The sequence below is a fragment of the Vulpes vulpes genome, chromosome 11 (genome assembly GCF_048418805.1).
Source record: "Vulpes vulpes isolate BD-2025 chromosome 11, VulVul3, whole genome shotgun sequence".
NCBI classification, from domain to species: domain Eukaryota; kingdom Metazoa; phylum Chordata; class Mammalia; order Carnivora; family Canidae; genus Vulpes; species Vulpes vulpes.
The window spans coordinates 89225042-89242493 of record NC_132790.1 but is presented as its reverse complement, the minus strand read 5'-3'; the positions used below and the strand labels follow the sequence as shown (position 1 = coordinate 89242493).

Here is a 17452-nt window from a genome sequence, read left to right as displayed (position 1 = left end):
GATGGAAAACTGACCCAAGTACATCCAGTCTAATTACTAAAACTACCTTCTCAACCCATTGCAAAAATCATCACACACTTTTAGAACTTTATTCTTGGAAATATTTTTAATTCCAAAAAATAAGTTAAAAGTATTTTTTAAATGCACACCTGAGGATAAAAAACGTGGTAAATACATGCAATGGACTAGATTCAGCTTTAAAAGGTAAAGAAATTCTGATACATGCTTCGACATGGACAAATCTTGAAGATCTGCTAAATGAAGTGAGTCTCAAAGTACAAGGACTGAATGATTCCACTTATATGAGGTAACTAGAGTAAATAAATTCAAAGAGACAAAGTAGAATGGTGGCTACCAGAGGCTGGAAGACCCAGGATATAGAGTTACTGTACAAGGGGTACAATGTCAGCCATGGGAGATGAGAAAATTTCGAGATAGTGGTGACGGTTTGCTCGAAAATGTGAACACACTTGATGTCACTCAACTGTACATGTTAAAAACAGCAAAAATGGTACATTTTCTATTATTTGTATATTTTACCACAATAAAAAAAATGCACACCTGAACATAGGATTGTTGATTTCTCTGTTCATAATCATAGCTTCAAACATTGGCCCTTCACGTACAACAAACTCTATCATTCGATGTATCAGGGCGAGCAAATTCCTACAACAACAACACAGTTAAAGAAAATGGATTCAGACCTACCACTATATAAAACTATACTTGACCTAAGTTACTATAAATGTGCAGAAAAAGATTATTCTGCTGACTAATACAAAATTATATGCCAAAAAATAACCTGGAGCATATGTTAATGCCTTGTGCATTAAGAGGGAGTGGGACAATGGGGATAAGGGAGTGGAAGGGGAAGGAAAGGTGAAGGGAAGGTGGGAAACCACAACACAGCTTCATAGCAATAAATATTTTTGTCTAAATGCCACTTAATTTTATTTTCCAAATGCAAAACATTAAATTATGAATCACAACTAATTGGAAAGCTGCAAATATATAAAATCAGTAAACTTACAGCTTACATGTTATCATAGCCATCTAAAAACTTACACACTATCTCAGTTTTAAAAGAAAATATTCCTAAACCAAGCACTTTTGTGGTGGTATTGAAATGTTATATACATGACTATAATTTGTAAAAAATGCAAAACTAATTAACAAGTTTAAGGCCTGATTTAATAAAAAATCCATCCAACTCTAGTGCTTTTCTGGTACACATACAGCAGACAGAGTTTTTATTGAATCTGACCTTTAATGAGGCAACATCCCTTTGGACCACACTTCAAATGGTTCATACAACTCATGACATGTATAATTCTGCCTGAATATTATGACTCAATGAAGCAATTATATTGCCAAAGCCTTAAATGGAGTCCTCTTTCCAAAATATTCCAAAATAAGGGACATGGTGAGATGCCTTTCCCATTTTTCAGAACAATTACTTTCCAATATTTAAGCCAAAAAGAAACTTCAACTTTTTAGTAGTCATTTTATTGGCTGGGTTCATAAGAAAATCTTTATTTTGAAAATCTAGGTTCTAAAATCATGTGACATAAAACACTATTTTAGACATTGATTACAGCATCTAGCAAAAATGACTCAGCTTATTATAAGCTGCTTTTGACTTCTCACTTCACCAGTCCCCAGCATATAGAGTAAGCAAATGGTAATTGGGAAAAGCAAAAGGATATTGGCTCTTGGTACAAGGCACACACTAAATTACACCTTTAGCATTCCCAGCTCAAATTAAGTTCATGTAATTGCTAGAATATAAATAGATATGTAGTTATAGAATAAGACAGATTTTTTTGGCTCTATAATGCCCTGCTTCAGAGTACATAAACAATAAAATAATTTATCTCATGGTCACTGTAATTATTTTCTCACAATTCAAACCAACCTACTTAAATGGACACTAAAATCTCTATATGGTGAAAAAATTTAATTTTTTTGACCTCCACTAGGTCAAAAAAATTATATGAAAGTTTAAATCTTTAATAAAGGGGAAACTAATATTTAAAACTATTAATTCAACCTCAAATTGTTAAAACAAACAAAAAAGCATCACTGAATTTTATATCTAAAAATTACTTTTCTTTCACAGAAGTATTAATTATTCTGCAAATATGCAGCTCTTGATATCCAAATGAGAATGTATTCTCAGCACCCATATAGGTATATTATTTTGAGGGAAGGGAGATAATGTAAAGTTATGATTCAGTTCCAAAACTCCTGCTGGTATATGTCAAATTCAAGTGAAGGGATATTTTATGCGAATATCGTAATATATAAAATCAATTACTGGGGGACAAATACTATACATCCAGAAACTTGTATGAATTAAGTCAAATGCAACTTGACTTGAATATTATAAATGAAAAATGGTTTAGCAAGTTTAAACAAAGGATTCACTGTAATGGTGAGTTAAGAAGCTTCAACAAAATGTATACTCAAATTTTAGTTTAGAAATAAGTTGAACCACTGTAAAGCTACTACTGGAATATGCTTTTTGAATGCTACAAAAATACTTTCCTCTGAATGCTTTATCAGTGGAAAAATAACCCACTATAGTTTTAAACAGGCTTGTAAACTGGTAAAATGTATTTTTAGAAAATTTAAAGTTTAAAAGTTTTAAAATGTTTCATGTGATTATTTAAAATCAAAATCTGACAATTAGTTGTTACTAGCTTGAATTCAAGATTATTAAAGAATTGTAATCACATTTTTATTTAAAGATTGTGTATTTAACATCATTTTTAAAAGGGTGACTTTTCTATCAGAATGAAACAGTGTAGTACAAAAAGATGATATATTTTAAAGTGCATTATTTTATTTTAAAATGGCAATTACCTTACTCTGGGCAACAATAACAAAAAAAAAAAAAAAAACCAAAAAATTGTCTCTAGTTATAATAAAACCACATTTATTGGAGTCGATCGTACCAATGTCTGGTCAAAAACTGTATACTTTCCCAATCCATCCCATGATGTTTTCCTGGTCCCCCGCTGCCGCAGACAGTTCAGCTGGTGTTGCTCACCAAGGCCAATGTCAAAGAGAATTTGGTATTCTTTTGTGTTCATTTATTATTCAACCAGTGTTGTGTTCCTGTGTTTGGGAAAAGGCTTAGCTTGACTGAGCAAGAGCATACCTAGAGCATGAATTCTTCTGCTTTATCATTATGTTGAAAAAGAAAAAAAGGAAGAAAGGAAAATAAAAGAATTCCAAACACCTTAGTTACCATGAAAAAAATTTCTAGTATGTTCAGTGTTCATGAAAATAATAGGAATTCCTAATCAATCAGAAAAAACCAAAGCTATGCCCTTCCATAAGGAGAACTCAAACTAAGGTTGCATATTAAACACAATAATTCAGGAACCAAGAGAAAAAAAACAGATTGGGTCAAATTGTAACATTATATACAATTTAAGATACATTAAAAAAGCTATTTTCCCATCACAATAGTCTAATATTATCAGGCTAACAACTCCAGATTAAATCAAACACATTCTAACTACTAAAGCTATAAAATTCCCTACTTTGACAACAATAAAAACAAAAAGATAATGACATAAAATTGCAAAGTATACTAGAGTTAGTCACATATCCCCCCAAAAAAGTACTGGGAAGGAACCATTGCTCAGTCAAGATATTACCTTTTCCTCAACACCATTTTTTTTTTAATTCAGAAGGGGATATTGTCTATATTTAGATCAGTAATAATAAAGAAAAACATGTACCTTTCTGTTGGGATAACCACTTTGACTATGGCTTGCGACAGAGTCTGTATATGAAGTCACATCAGATAATAAACATAGAATATGTGAGTATTGTTAACAAGTAACAAGCAAAAATATACATAATGCATTGAAAACACTACACATCTAATCACAAAGTTTTGCAGGCAATCACTGCATTTGAAGTAATTATACACTAAGCAATTACATAAATGCAAATGGATGTGTTCAGTGAACAATAAATGTTCACCAAATGCAAAGAATCAGAACATTCCTGCCAGAATGCACATCAATGCACTGAAATAGGTACTACACTGAGAATTATCAGATAAAGATTTTAATTTGTGAAATAATTAACTGTTTGCCTCTGACCATACAGTTTGCTACTTTGTTCCCAAGCCTTTAAAACCAGCCCTGTCATTTTAAGTGTAATTATTTCATAATAGAACCAACAAATTCTTATAAACTTGAAATTAAGTTGGTTTTATGTTTAATAAAAAGAAAATACTCACCCTTTGCTTTTAACTAGAGCAGTTAACTGTTTTAAAAAACCACATACGCTCTCAAATACTCTAACATCTCAGATCCTGAGAACTAAGTTAGCTAGCAGCCATCCAAACAGTTTAACTATTTAGGTTTTTCTAATTGAAAAGTCACTTAACCAAATACAAAATACCATTTTCTCAGAACAAAGTAAATTTAGATACTGCACTTAAGCAAACCTGGATACAACAGTGGACAAAGGGGGAAAAAACTTAAGTGGTCAAAAAAGGAATGGTAGCCACAAATAAAAATATGACCTAGTATTTCAATATAGGGTTTCCATGGGCTAAGGCAGGGAACACATCTACTTATTTCTTTCAGAGTTGTCAAACAGAATTACACACACACTTTCTATAAAATTATTGAAAAGAAAGACTACCACAGATTTAGTATTTACAAATTAAGATGCGGCCCTATGTACATTTTTTAAATTACCTTCTCAAAATCCTCCTTGTTTTTAGGTGGCGGTAACATTGGAGCATTGGGGTTTTTTAACCTCTCTCTAGGCTGCGCATTAAAAGGCAGTCCTGATGGAGGTGGGGGAAGTGTATGTTCCATCATAGAAGGCGGAATGTATATTGGATGTGGAGGAATAGGCACAGCTTTACCCCAACCTAACTTCATTTCAAAAGACATAATCATCTTTCCTACAAAAAAGAAAAGAAAGGTCACCCTGGTTAACTCTCAAAAGAAAAAAATTCTGTTAATTTGAATTATTTTTCATGTTTAACCTTTCCAGTTCTGGTCCATTTTCCCACTAGAGGTGTTTTGTTTGTTTGTTTTAAAGATTTTATTTATTCATTCATGAGAGACACAGAGAGAGGGAGAGGGAGAGGGGGGGGGTGGGGGCAGAGGGAGAAGTAGGCTCCATGCAGGGAGCCCAACATGGGACTCGATCCCGCGTCTCCAGAATCACATCCTGGGCTGGCACTAAACTGCTGAGCCACCAAGGCTGCCCCCCCTGCCCCCCACCCTGAGTTTTTATAAATACTTTTCAGAGCCAGGAAAAAAAGTGAATTCTATAGTAGACAATAAAAACTTTCTTACCATTTAAATTTTTTAAAGCTCTTTCAGCATCTCTTCTATTCATAAAGGCCACAAAGCCACAATTTCTCTCTCTTGCTCTTTCTTCATCAGTTCTAGGCCACATAATTTTCACACTGGCTAAGGGTCCAAATCTTCCAAATTCTTGACAAAGCATTTCTTCATTCATCTATTAAAAAGCATATGAGGGGTTTTTTGGTATGCAAATAAAAGGGGGAAATTCTATCCAAAAGCAAGCAAATTTTTACAAAATGAACAGTGAGACATATCAATGCTACAATTTTCCACTGAAGCACCAGGATCTCTAGACAGTAAAATCTTGCCCTCAGGTGACATTCACAAATCTTTTCATACCAGAAACACAAGTGTTCAGGGTGAGGAGGCTTGGTGGCTAAATAAATCAAAAGTACACCTCTATCTAGCTCTCCTCCTGTTCCTTTTGAGATCCTGCATATTTAAAATAAGCTGTTCTTCGGCACTGGTTTGTTTATGCATTTAGCAACGTTTATCAGGCAACAGTGATTATCACATTTAAGACAAGTAAAAAATATATGTTGGTAATGAAAGTAAAAAAAAGATCTGATCACTTTCTCTTTTTCCAATACCCAACATTATCACGAAGAGAGAAAAGAGAAAATAGTAAATACACAATGAGGTCCAAAACATACTTAATTTTTTAAAAGAGCATATTATGTATAACTACCACTACATTCCTCATAACACAAGTAACACTGAAGTGAGGAAAAGAATTAAGAAGAAGCACAAATTACTAGTTTGCTATCATGAAAAGAAAAAAGAAAAAGGATATCATTAAGGAAGCAAGCTATGCATAAGAAGGTAGTCTCAAAAGAGCACTGTCCACCACAGATCATGATTTGATAAATAAAAAAAAATCAGTACACAGTAAAACATTTCAAATTCAGATAGTCTAGTCAGAGAAAGACGAGATAAGCTCTTAAAAACTGTGGCAAGACAGTTCAGCCATATCAATAAGCCTCAATTTTATAAGATAATTTTAGAGACTTCTATAGTTTCTGAAGTTCCATCAAGTCTGCTTACTTCAGGTGCTTGATTTTATTTTTTGATTGACAAGGCAGTTTTCTTCCATAATTATAAAAAATATGAGCCAACGTTCATCTAACTTTTCTAATATTACCTGTGGATTAATGTTTCCAAGATATAAATTAGTAGTGCTTGGATCTCCTACATCATGTGAGCCAGGTGCATAATCATCAAGAACTAGGACAAAGAGGGGAAAAAAAAATTATAACCTGCAAAATACAAAATTTGGACAATTTCTATTAATTAAAAAAGCAAAAAACTGTATTACCACCAGATGATCTATTTCTTCTGGAAGGCGCATCCACTTTAAAGGAAGGAAAAGAAAACAGTTCTTAGTTTTTTAGAATAGTTAATCACAAACATAAACATTAAAATAAATGCCACTTACTGGAACGACGCTGACCATCAGAATCTGACTGAGGAGGCTCAAATCGGCTTAACCTGCCTTTTGTCTTATGTCTCTCATCACGCTCTTCCTGAATTCTGTTGAAAACATTTGTTATCACTAATAATGAGCCAAAAGTTGTTCATTCACAGTTATTAAGAATATAAGTTATCCAGGTACCATGTTCATATAACTTGAAATATTGTAAGTAATTAAATGCCAGCACTAACAACCAAGATTAGAAAGAAAGTCCCTCAGCTATTAGTCATGAGCAAATTTCTGATATGTCATGCAGGCATTAGAATACAAAACCCACTTCTAAGGTGAGGAGCAAATTCAACATTAAAACCACTGAATCTGTCCTTTCTTGGTTAAGTTTGCTCACTCCTCACCCCTACCTCAGTGACTACATTGTTTCCACTGCAAACAGGACTCCGGACATTAGATAAATCAATTGAATTGCATCCATATTTTGCTACCAATCTAGATGCTGGATGACATGCTAATACATTTTCAAATACACCCTAAAAAAATCACTAATATCTAAAGCAACTTCACCATAGGTAAGGGAGTTAGTGATAGCTAACTGGTACACTAAATTCTCCATACCTGCTTCTCTAAGTATCGGCTCAATATACCTATGATAACCATTCTCCATACTATAAAACTTACTGTTTCAATTCTTCTTTGAAGAGTTCCAAATTGCTTTTTTTCTTTTCTTTCTCCCCTTTCTTCAGTGGCTATGAAGGATATGACAAGTTATACTTCAAACAAAAATGGTTAAACAAAACTAATGGTTCAATAATCAGATCATTTTAAATAATTTTTATTTTAGTGCCAATTATGTTCAGAATGCTTCTGTTCTCACTATCACTACATTTCCTTCCTGTTCTCTCGAACTAAGAATTTAACAATTTGATTATTAAAGCAATTAAAGAAAATGACATGCAGCAGTATTAAAGTAAAGCAGCCACAAACTTTATCTCCCCAAAGCCTGTGATACTTAGGCCTGAATATTGTTAGAGGGAATCAGGGGGCAAAACTAATGAACATAAAGGAATTGAACTGCCAAGTAACCACCATGAGCAACTACCAAAAATATGCTCTTCAAAACAGTCACCTTAAGAGGACTATGAATTATTCAAAGAATCAGTAACATCTTTGGAATTCCTCTTTAAAAACTACTTTTGAGGGGCACCTGGGTGGCTCAGCGGTGGAACATCTGCCTTCAGCTCAGGTCCTGATCCCAGAGTCCCGGGATTGAGTCCCATATCAGGCTTCCCACAGGGAGCCTGCTTCTCTCTCTGCCTATATCTTTGCCTCTTTCTTTGTCTTTCGTGAATAAATAAAATCTTCTTTAAAAATCTAAAAATAAATAAATAAAACTGCTTCTGAAATCGCTCTCTTAAAAGTGCCAAAATAATTTAAGGGGGAAGAAATAGCCTATTTTCACAAATAGTGTGAGAACCATCGAATATCCACATGCAAGAAGAAACTGGGGTTGGAACTCTTCTTCTCACCACACGCAAAGATTAACTCAAATGGCTCAAATACCTAAATTTAAGCACTAAAACTATAAAACTCAAAGAGAAAAACACAGCAATAAATCTTCAGGATTTTGAGGCAATAGTTTCTTAGATATGACATTAAAAGCACAAGTGACATAAAAAAAAACTGATAAACTCACTTTCATCACAATTAAAAACTTTTGTGCTTCAGGGTGGCTTGGTGGCCACCCTGGGTGGCCCTGGGTGGGCCTGCCTTTGGCCCACAGCGTGATCCTGGAGTCCCAGGATTGAATCCTGCGTCAGGCTTCCTGCATGGAGCCTGCTTCTCTCTCTGCCTGTGTCTCTGCCCACCACCCTCCCTCTGTGTCTATCATGAATAAATAAATAAAATCTTAAAAAAAAAAAAAAACAACTTTTGTGCTTCAAATGACACTATCAATAAAGGACAAAGACAAATCACAGAATGGGAGAAAACGTGTGCAAATCAAATAGCTGATAAAAGACTTGACTTCAGGAAGCATATAATACTTTTACAGCTTAATAATAAAAAGACAACAAATCGCCCAATTAAAAAATGGGTCAAGGATCTGAAAGACATTTCTCCACAGAAGACTACAAATGGATGATAAACATATAAAAAGATGCTCAACATCATTAGGGAAGTGCAAAACAAAGCCACAATTAGGTACAACTTCACACTCATTGAGATGACTAAAATTTTAAAAATAGAGAATTTTAACAAGTGTTGGTAAAGATGTATAAAAATTAGAACACTCATATGACGCTGATGAGACTGTAAAATGGTATAGCTAATTTGAAAAAGTTTTGGCAGTTTCTTAAAAGGTTAAACAAATTAATTACCATATGACCTAGCAATTCCACTCCTAGGTATATAAGAACTGAATACACAGGTCCACAAAAAAAAGCCTACGTACAAACGTTTATAGCAACATTACCCATAATGGCAAAAAAGTAGAGAAAACCCAAATGTCAAGTGATACACAGATAAACAGTATGTGCTATATCCATAAAACAGAGTATTATTCAACTATAAAAAAGAATGAAGTACTAATGTGCCAGAATACAGATGGACCTTGAAATATTATGCTAAGTAAAGAAGCCAGAAACAAAAAGCCACATGTTGTATGATTCCATCTGCATGAAATGTCTCAAACAGGCAAATTTCATACAGACAAAAAGTAGATTAGTGTCTGCCAGGGGTAAGGGATGACTAAAAATAGGTATAAGGTTTCTTTCTGGGGAAATAAAAATGTATTGAAATTAGAGATTAGTGATTGTTGCACAACTGTGAGTACACTTTAAAAAATAACTGTATACTTTAAACAGTAATGTGAATTACATCTCAATAAAACTGTTTTTTTTTTTCCATTGCTTTCAGAGCTATTTTCCAAGTCACACAAGAGAAGTGAATCTTATCATTCAATGTAATCATATTCCTTCACCAGTGAGGCTCCAAATGACATGACCCACATCTATCTTCTGACCCCCATGAAAAATCCCACCATCAAAAAATAAAAAATCTTCTAACACTGAGAATATTTAAAAGAAAGTGCCACTAGCTCATAGTAATTCCAAATACATTTCAAAAATGTGCCTAGGCTAAAGATACATTATTGGAATACGTATAAGTCTTCGAAGGTAACTGCCACTACACATGTTGGTATTATTTCAGTTCAGAATTCCTTAAAAAGACAATGCCGTTATTTTATACCTATAGTCAACATTTTACTTGCAGTATACTCTTAGTATAACACCAAAGGTTCACTGCTCAAAGAACATTAAGAAGAATATTGCCTACATGCCCTACTCTAATTTATGAACTCTTCTCTAGGAAGATTAAACACCAAAACTCAACATCTACTCCCAAAATAATTAAAAACAAGAAACCAAAGTCCTGCTTACAGTGGAAGTACTGAAATATCATTGGCAGTATGATCTCTGAACATAAATAGTCAGTTATTTAATTATGACTTACAGGTTTTTTGGTTTCTATCACAAGAAGAGACGGTGGTCTTTCATTGGATGACTGATTTGGAGGATTTTTTTGATCTGCAAATCTTGAAGATGGTTTATAAATTTTACCTCTTTTTTCATCTGTTTCATGTTCTTCTGAAATTTAAAACACTAAGTTTCAAAACTAATTTTCAAAAATAATTTATTATTTGGAGTATTATTTTTTATTTGAAAATGAACAGAAATTAGTAAAATGCTTTTAGCACTAATATAATATGAAATTAAATTCACATTACCTACCACCTTGCTCTCAAAAATACTAATTTAATCATTTTATAGTAAAGCTATGAAATATATTAAAATTTTTGCAAAGTGCTCTGCTATATTCAACACTGAAAGGTACTAAATATTTTTAAAACTTATCTGGCTCCAATTTCGCATTAATCCACATCTGGACATTTATTCTGCTAATTAATGAGTAATATCAACACTAGAGGGTGCTGATAAAAAAGAAATGTGAAATTCAAAAGACACCAAACATCTTTCATAATTGCCTACAGTCATTCTACCAAGAATTTTTGGTTTTGTTTAAGGATTATAATATTGACACTAACCTTTAGCCGCATTAACCACACCTCCACGCACAAATGTCTTCACTTTATTACCATCACTTCCTTCAAAAGCAGCAAGAAATTCTTCATAAATCTCAGCAGCTGCCTTTTCATCTTCCTAAATACACATGAAGATATTAATATCACTTAAGATGAAAATTACTATTGTACACGGGGTGAAACTCATTAGGGAATAATGTAAATAAAACCTTTCCCTTCACTAGGAAAACCTAATAGGTAATAATATCTAATGTTTAGTAGATATTAGATACAAATTAACACTGAAACTAAGGGAGACTTTGATCCTCTACTGGCAATTTATGAAACCAGTAAAGGACCCAGTAAGTAAATTTGTTTAGAGACATCAAAAGTCAAACTGTATGACAACTAACCATATAAAACATGTAACTCCATGTTTTTGACATTTCCAAAGCATGACAATTGAGTTATTATAAAGATTTCCCTCAGAAACCATGAAAGATGTAAGTATTAAAGGTTGAAGCAGCAATGACCCCACAGTTGGCATTAGGAAAAAAGCTCAAAAAGAACCTGGACAATTTCAATTATAATTCTTCACAATGTACCCAAAACATGTATGCATAAAAGGCCAATGGAACAAAACAGAAAATAGAGAGGTAAGTCCAATAACACTAGGAAATTTAGTATTCAATAAAAGGAGCATCTCACAAATCAATGGAGAATAGATCAACTTTTCAATGATGTTGGGATAACTTGATAACTATTTGAAAAAATAAAAATAAAAATGAACCAGTTCTCCACATCATATACCAAGGAAAAACTGCAAATGAACCAGATTTAACTTTTTTTTAAGTGAAACTATTAAAGTATTACAAAAAAACATGAGGAAATTTTTTTACAAGCTCCAAGAAAGAAAAACACTGAAAACTAGAAATCTTAAGGAAAGATATATAATAAACAATTTCTGCATGGAAAAAAAACACAAGAAGCAAAATAAAAAGACAATCGACAGACTGGGAAAAAACACTGCACCTTGTGTCATAGACCAAGTGTTAATATATTTAATATACAAAGTTTCTAAAAACAGAGATAACCCAATAATTTCTAGAAAGACTGGGTTAGATATACGCAGACAGCTAGCTCACAGAAACACAAAAGCTGTTCAACCTTACTTACAAGAGAAATGTAAATTTAAAACTACATTGAGATACTATTTTTTACTGAGCCAACTGGCAAAACTTTAAAAACATCCTCGGTTGGTAAGGCTATAGGGAAACAACCTCTCATACATTACTGAGAGTAGATGGAAAATGGCCCTGGCTTTATAGAGAGCAATTTGTCAATATTCAACAGAGCTACATTTATGCATTTACCACTCAACCCAGTAATCTCACTTACAGGTATATATCCCAAATAAACTAACAAAGAAACTATATGCATAACACTATCCATTAATAGCATTATTTGTAATGGCAAAAGACCAAAACAAAAATGCCCAACAGAGTATTAGTAAATAAGTACTGTATGTCTCTACACAGCTATTTAAAAAAACAAAGGAACATTTCAATTATACCTGCAGTAATCTCTGAGATACAACGTTAAGTGAAAAAAGCAAGATGGAGAAAAGTACACTGTATATAACATATTACTGATCATCTGAGAAAAAGGAATACAATATATTTTTACACACACTTGCTTATCAAAAAGAATAGACCAGAAAATAACCAAGTCTTACACAGAAGAAACCGTGGAGGGGACAGGGATACAAACAGGACTCTTCTAAACATACCTTGTGTTACAGAGTTGACTTGGTGGTGGGAGCTGAGAATACCTCGGGTCAAGAATCTTTGAAAAGTATTTCTCTACACCCCCTGCCTTACTTTGACACCATTTCCAAGGATAACTCAAAATATAAACATTACCTTTTTCTTTAACTCTTCTTGTTCCTTCTTACTTAACGTTCGCTTAGCTGTACTCATTTTTCCAATACTGAATGCTTTAAGTTTGTTTTCGAGAAGAGGCTATAAAAAGAAGTAAAAAGCATACCTTTACACACACATTCTTAATGCTATCTATAACTCAACTAACTGGTAACCAACTCTTCAGATTAGAGGACTTTTAAAAAGAAATTTCACAGTAAAACAGAAAAGCTGAGGCTATTCTTAAGCATTCTTAAGATATTCTGAAGTGCCTACCTTGGGCTTGATTCTCATGTAAGTATTTCTTAAAGAATGTCTTCATTTGCTAGCTAAAGGTTAATAACATACAAAAGCCATTTTCTTTAAAAAAGGTAAAAAAAAAAAAGAGGGGGGGCGGGGATCCCTGGGTGGCTGTGGCTCAGCTGTTTAGCGCCTGCTTTTGGCCCAGGGCGCGATCCTGGAGTCCCGGGATCGAGTCCCACGTCGGGCTCCTGGCATGGAGCCTGCTTCTCCCTCCTCCTGTGTCTCTGCCTCTCTCTTTCTCTATCATAAATAAATAAATAAATCTTTAAAAAAAAAAAAAAAAGAGAAAGAGATGCTAAAGGCTTAGAACTCATTCAACCTACTTGCCCACAGCAAGAATAAAAGCACTTGAGAAAAAGTACAGATGGTTCCAGGCAAAAAAAGCAGTGATGGAAAACAGACATTCAAATAGGGAAGAGGCAGCATATATTTCCAAAGTTCAGTAGCAGGAATCTAAATACCATCTATAACCTTCACTTCAGGTCCTACAAATCACATCACTTCCTTTTATAATTCAGCAGATTAACTCATTTTTCATCAGTAATACTGATGTTTATGAACATTATAACTGTATTTCAGGTTTCAGCAGAAGTAAAATCATGTATAGATCTTTAATTGTTCAGTTATTCATTTAAATGTTAGATTTTGATTCATAACCTTAAAGAAAGTAATGTCTGTTAAATACAACCTAAAATGTTAATCTGTAATTGAGGTCGGCAAGTTTTACTCTTGCCCACCAAAATTTAATTTAACTAATTAAAATTTAGACTTTATTAATCCCCTGGTTACTAAACAGGCTTGCCCTTGAGAGAAACAGAAGAGTAATATTGCTATCAATTATTTTAAAGTTACATTAAAATCACTTTGAAAAAATAAAAATTTATAACCCAAAAGTTGAAATGAGGTTTCAGGAACAGATTCAAAGTACATTTTTTCCCAAAGTAGAAAGAAAAATGTTTGACCACCATTCAGCATCTGTGGTTTTAACTTTAAAACTTTAAAGAGGGCAGCCCAGGTGACTCAGTGGTTTACCGCCACCTTCAGCCCAGGGCATGATCCTGGAGACCCGGGAGCAAGTCCCACATCAGACTCCCTGCATGGAGCCTGCTTCTCCTTCTGCCTGTGTCTCTGCCTCTGTGTGTGTGTGTGTGTGTGTGTGTCTCTCATGAATAAAATAAAATCTTTAAATTTCTTTAAAGATGGCAAAATTACACATAAATTCAATGAAAAACATAATTTTACAAAACAAAATTGGAGGGGTTCAAATTCTACTTATATCCTAAGAGCTAAACTTAAACACCCAAGAGAAAAATGATTATGGAAATTATGGAATGTTTACACCAAGAAATATAATCATCCATCAGGAAGTTTCACAGAACTTTTGCTAAAATTAAAAAAAAATTAGAACTGAAAATAGAATATTTTAAAATATATTCCCATAAAATAGATCTTACCAAAGTAAAAATATATTTTTATGCTAAGAAATATTAAACAATAAAAATTAAGTGTTATCAATGTTAATACTGGCTGGTGAGGACTACTTCCATTTTATTTCCAAATTTAATTTCTGGGACGCCTGGGTGGCTCAGTGGTTGAGCGGCTGCCTTTGGCTCACGGAGTGATCCTGATCCTGGGATCAGGATCGAGTCCCACATCAGGCTCCCTGCGAAGAGCCTGCCTCTCCCTCTGTCTATGTCTCTGCCTCTCCCTCTGTGTCTCTCATGAATAAATAAAATCTTTAAACAAAAAAATTTTAATTTTTATTCATTCCCCAAATTTAATTACATGAAAAATTATATGAAACAAAAAAGACTAAAAGAGCATGAGAACGCTTTGCAGATACACGTAGTAAAGAAGCTCCTTCTTTGGGTTCTCATACTGCCCTGGGCACTACACTAACCAGAGTAAATAGTACCTGCTCCTATTTACTTCCCATGGTGAGACTATAATCTCTTTAAAAGCAAAAACTGCATTTTAATCATCTATTTATTTCCAGTGACTGGCATTTGGTACTTGGTTCAATGTTTGGTATAAGGGAGGAATAATGAACGTAACCATTAAGCATTTTATATCCAAAAACACTTCTTGGTTTCTTAAATAACTTTTTAAATTTTAAATGAAATCTATCTCACATATAAGCTAAAAAATTTTTTTCCTTCCATGACCTTATCATTAACTCAAATACAACAAAGAATGTTTTCAAATAGTACATGATAAAAGAACCAGTACAAAACCAAAATATTCAACCATTAAATTTGATCAAGGACAAATTAAACTCATTAATCCTTTCTTATCTTTATCAACACTTACTCTTGAAAGATTTTGATGAGGAGAATCACAAAGGCTTTCACGGGCACTCTCATTCCTATAATTATGTTTTCTTGGGCTCTTAGGTCGTGTCCGACTTGGCATGTCACTATCCGAGGGTCCAGATGCATCCATCTTCAAGAAAAGTAAAACAAGTTTTTCCAATCCCATATGCAGACAACTACAAACCACCCAAATGTACAAATAGTGACAAATTTCACTACAGACTATCAAAACTCTCATCCCTTAAAATCACTGATTTCATCAGAAAAGTCCTTCAATACAGGGAGTTTTCTGTAATTCTAACTTGTACCTGAAAGCTCAAATTTGATGTAACAATTTTCTTTGAAGTAACAAGTCTGTTTCCTTCATTTTCAAGAGGAAACGCCCACGTCTGATTAACCACAGCTTAGGTGTTCCGTCAAGTAAAAATGATGTTCCATTAAAAAAGGAGCCAGTTTTCAATTTTCAACTTACGCAATCCAACAAGTACCTTTCCTCAAGGCAAACATCATGAGAAGAGGTAGTGCCTTATACTTTCCACTTAATCACATAAAACATAAAAAAGACCCATACACAAGGAAAAAATTTAATATTAATAATTTTTACTGCTTCACATAAAACATAAAAAAGACCCATACACAAGGAAAAAATTTAATATTAATAATTTTTACTGCTTCATCAAGAACATTCTTAAGTGAAACTAGCATACTTTTACTTTTATTGTGCCACATTGGGAAGAATACAAGGACTGCTAGTACATTTTGACAACACTGGCTTAATTCATGTTAGATGCCAACAGTTTACCCATCAATTACTTTTGTGTCATTAATGCAAATGTCAACATGATAAAAAAAAAAAAAGGCAAATATCTTTGTATTATTAAAAAACAGTTGAACTCACAAAGCCCATGAAAAGATTCTCAGTAACCCCGAAGGGTCTCAAAACCATACTTTGCGCACTGTTGTAATAACATGTAAAGGAAATGTCTACTGAAGAATTATTCAAAATGTCAAAGAGCTTTAAACAACAAACATATGCCCATCAATAGAGAAACAGCTTAAAAAATCATTTGTACCTCCCCCTATGGAATATCATAATGCCAGCAGAAAGACTACAGTAGAGCTTTAACTGTTGACTTACAGGGACTTCCAACAGGTACACCGTGCAGTGAAAAAAGAACAAGTGTGGATAATGCAAACCATAGCCAATGTACAAGTATACACAGTTGTAAATGTGCAGAACTTTATAAGCACAATAAAAATATAAAGATACATACTTGGTTTCTAACATGGTCTGAGGGGGCCAACTTATGCAAAAAGAACACGTAAAAAAAGAGAGCACCTAGCTAAAAAACATGACAGAAAATAGACACATACAATATAATAATATTTATTTATCAAGTAAAATCATAAATATAGGAATAGACAGAGAAAGAAATTAAATGTTAAAGAAAAAAAGACGAGGGCTACCTGGCTGTCTCAGTCCATGGATCATGAATGAACCTCTTGATCTGAGGGACATGAGTTTGAGAACCACACTGGGTGTAGAGATTACTTAAATAAATGCCTTTAAAAAAAAAAAAAAAAAAGAAAGAGAAAAAAGACAAAGATTGCCTTTTATACTCACATGTGCATCTGAAGATCCAGATGAATGAACATCTGATGATCTGGTCTGCAATTATTAAGAAGTCAGTATTTAAATGATCTGAAAATGTATTATGTTAACAAAGCAGGTATGTCTCAAGTTATACAGACTTAATCTCCCCAAACTTGTAGCAATTTCTACTCACCTAATAAAACCAAACAAAGGAAATCTAAGACTTACAAAAAGGTTGAGATCCATAATACATGTATAAGTCAATTCTGTAAAATTCAGAATACATATTGCCAAAATATGGTAAAAATGAGAGCAGAATATATTTCAGGCATAAAACTTTTAAACCGTAGACTGGAAACCTAACCATTACTTTTACAACAGAATTTTTGTGCAAAAGCTCTTCCCGAATCATAAGATACACTGTTTACTGCCACAACACTGACAGCAGCAACTTCTTGCTATGCAGCAA

General features: G+C 33.5%; 1 protein-coding gene across 6 annotated transcripts in view; it reads right to left on the bottom strand.

The window, feature by feature from the left end:
• Positions 1–17452, bottom strand: part of U2SURP (U2 snRNP associated SURP domain containing) — a 49615-nt gene that overhangs the window by 22323 nt on the left and 9840 nt on the right. Inside the window, exons 2-14 of one of the 6 annotated variants that reach the window (XM_026018587.2) lie at positions 17014–17058; positions 15388–15519; positions 12778–12876; positions 10880–10994; positions 10288–10421; positions 7456–7523; positions 6787–6881; positions 6670–6702; positions 6493–6575; positions 5340–5505; positions 4728–4939; positions 3753–3796; positions 562–666 (exon numbers count right to left, since the gene is read on the bottom strand). In XM_026018587.2, the coding sequence (XP_025874372.2) occupies positions 562–666; positions 3753–3796; positions 4728–4939; positions 5340–5505; positions 6493–6575; positions 6670–6702; positions 6787–6881; positions 7456–7523; positions 10288–10421; positions 10880–10994; positions 12778–12876; positions 15388–15519; positions 17014–17058 (1331 nt within the window). Of the gene's footprint in view, positions 1–561; positions 667–3752; positions 3797–4727; positions 4940–5339; positions 5506–6492; positions 6576–6666; positions 6703–6786; positions 6882–7455; positions 7524–10287; positions 10422–10879; positions 10995–12777; positions 12877–15387; positions 15520–16856; positions 16954–17013; positions 17059–17452 lie in introns of all 6 variants that reach the window. The other 5 variants (XM_026018586.2, XM_072727067.1, XM_072727068.1 and 2 more) reach the window with 5 other exon arrangements.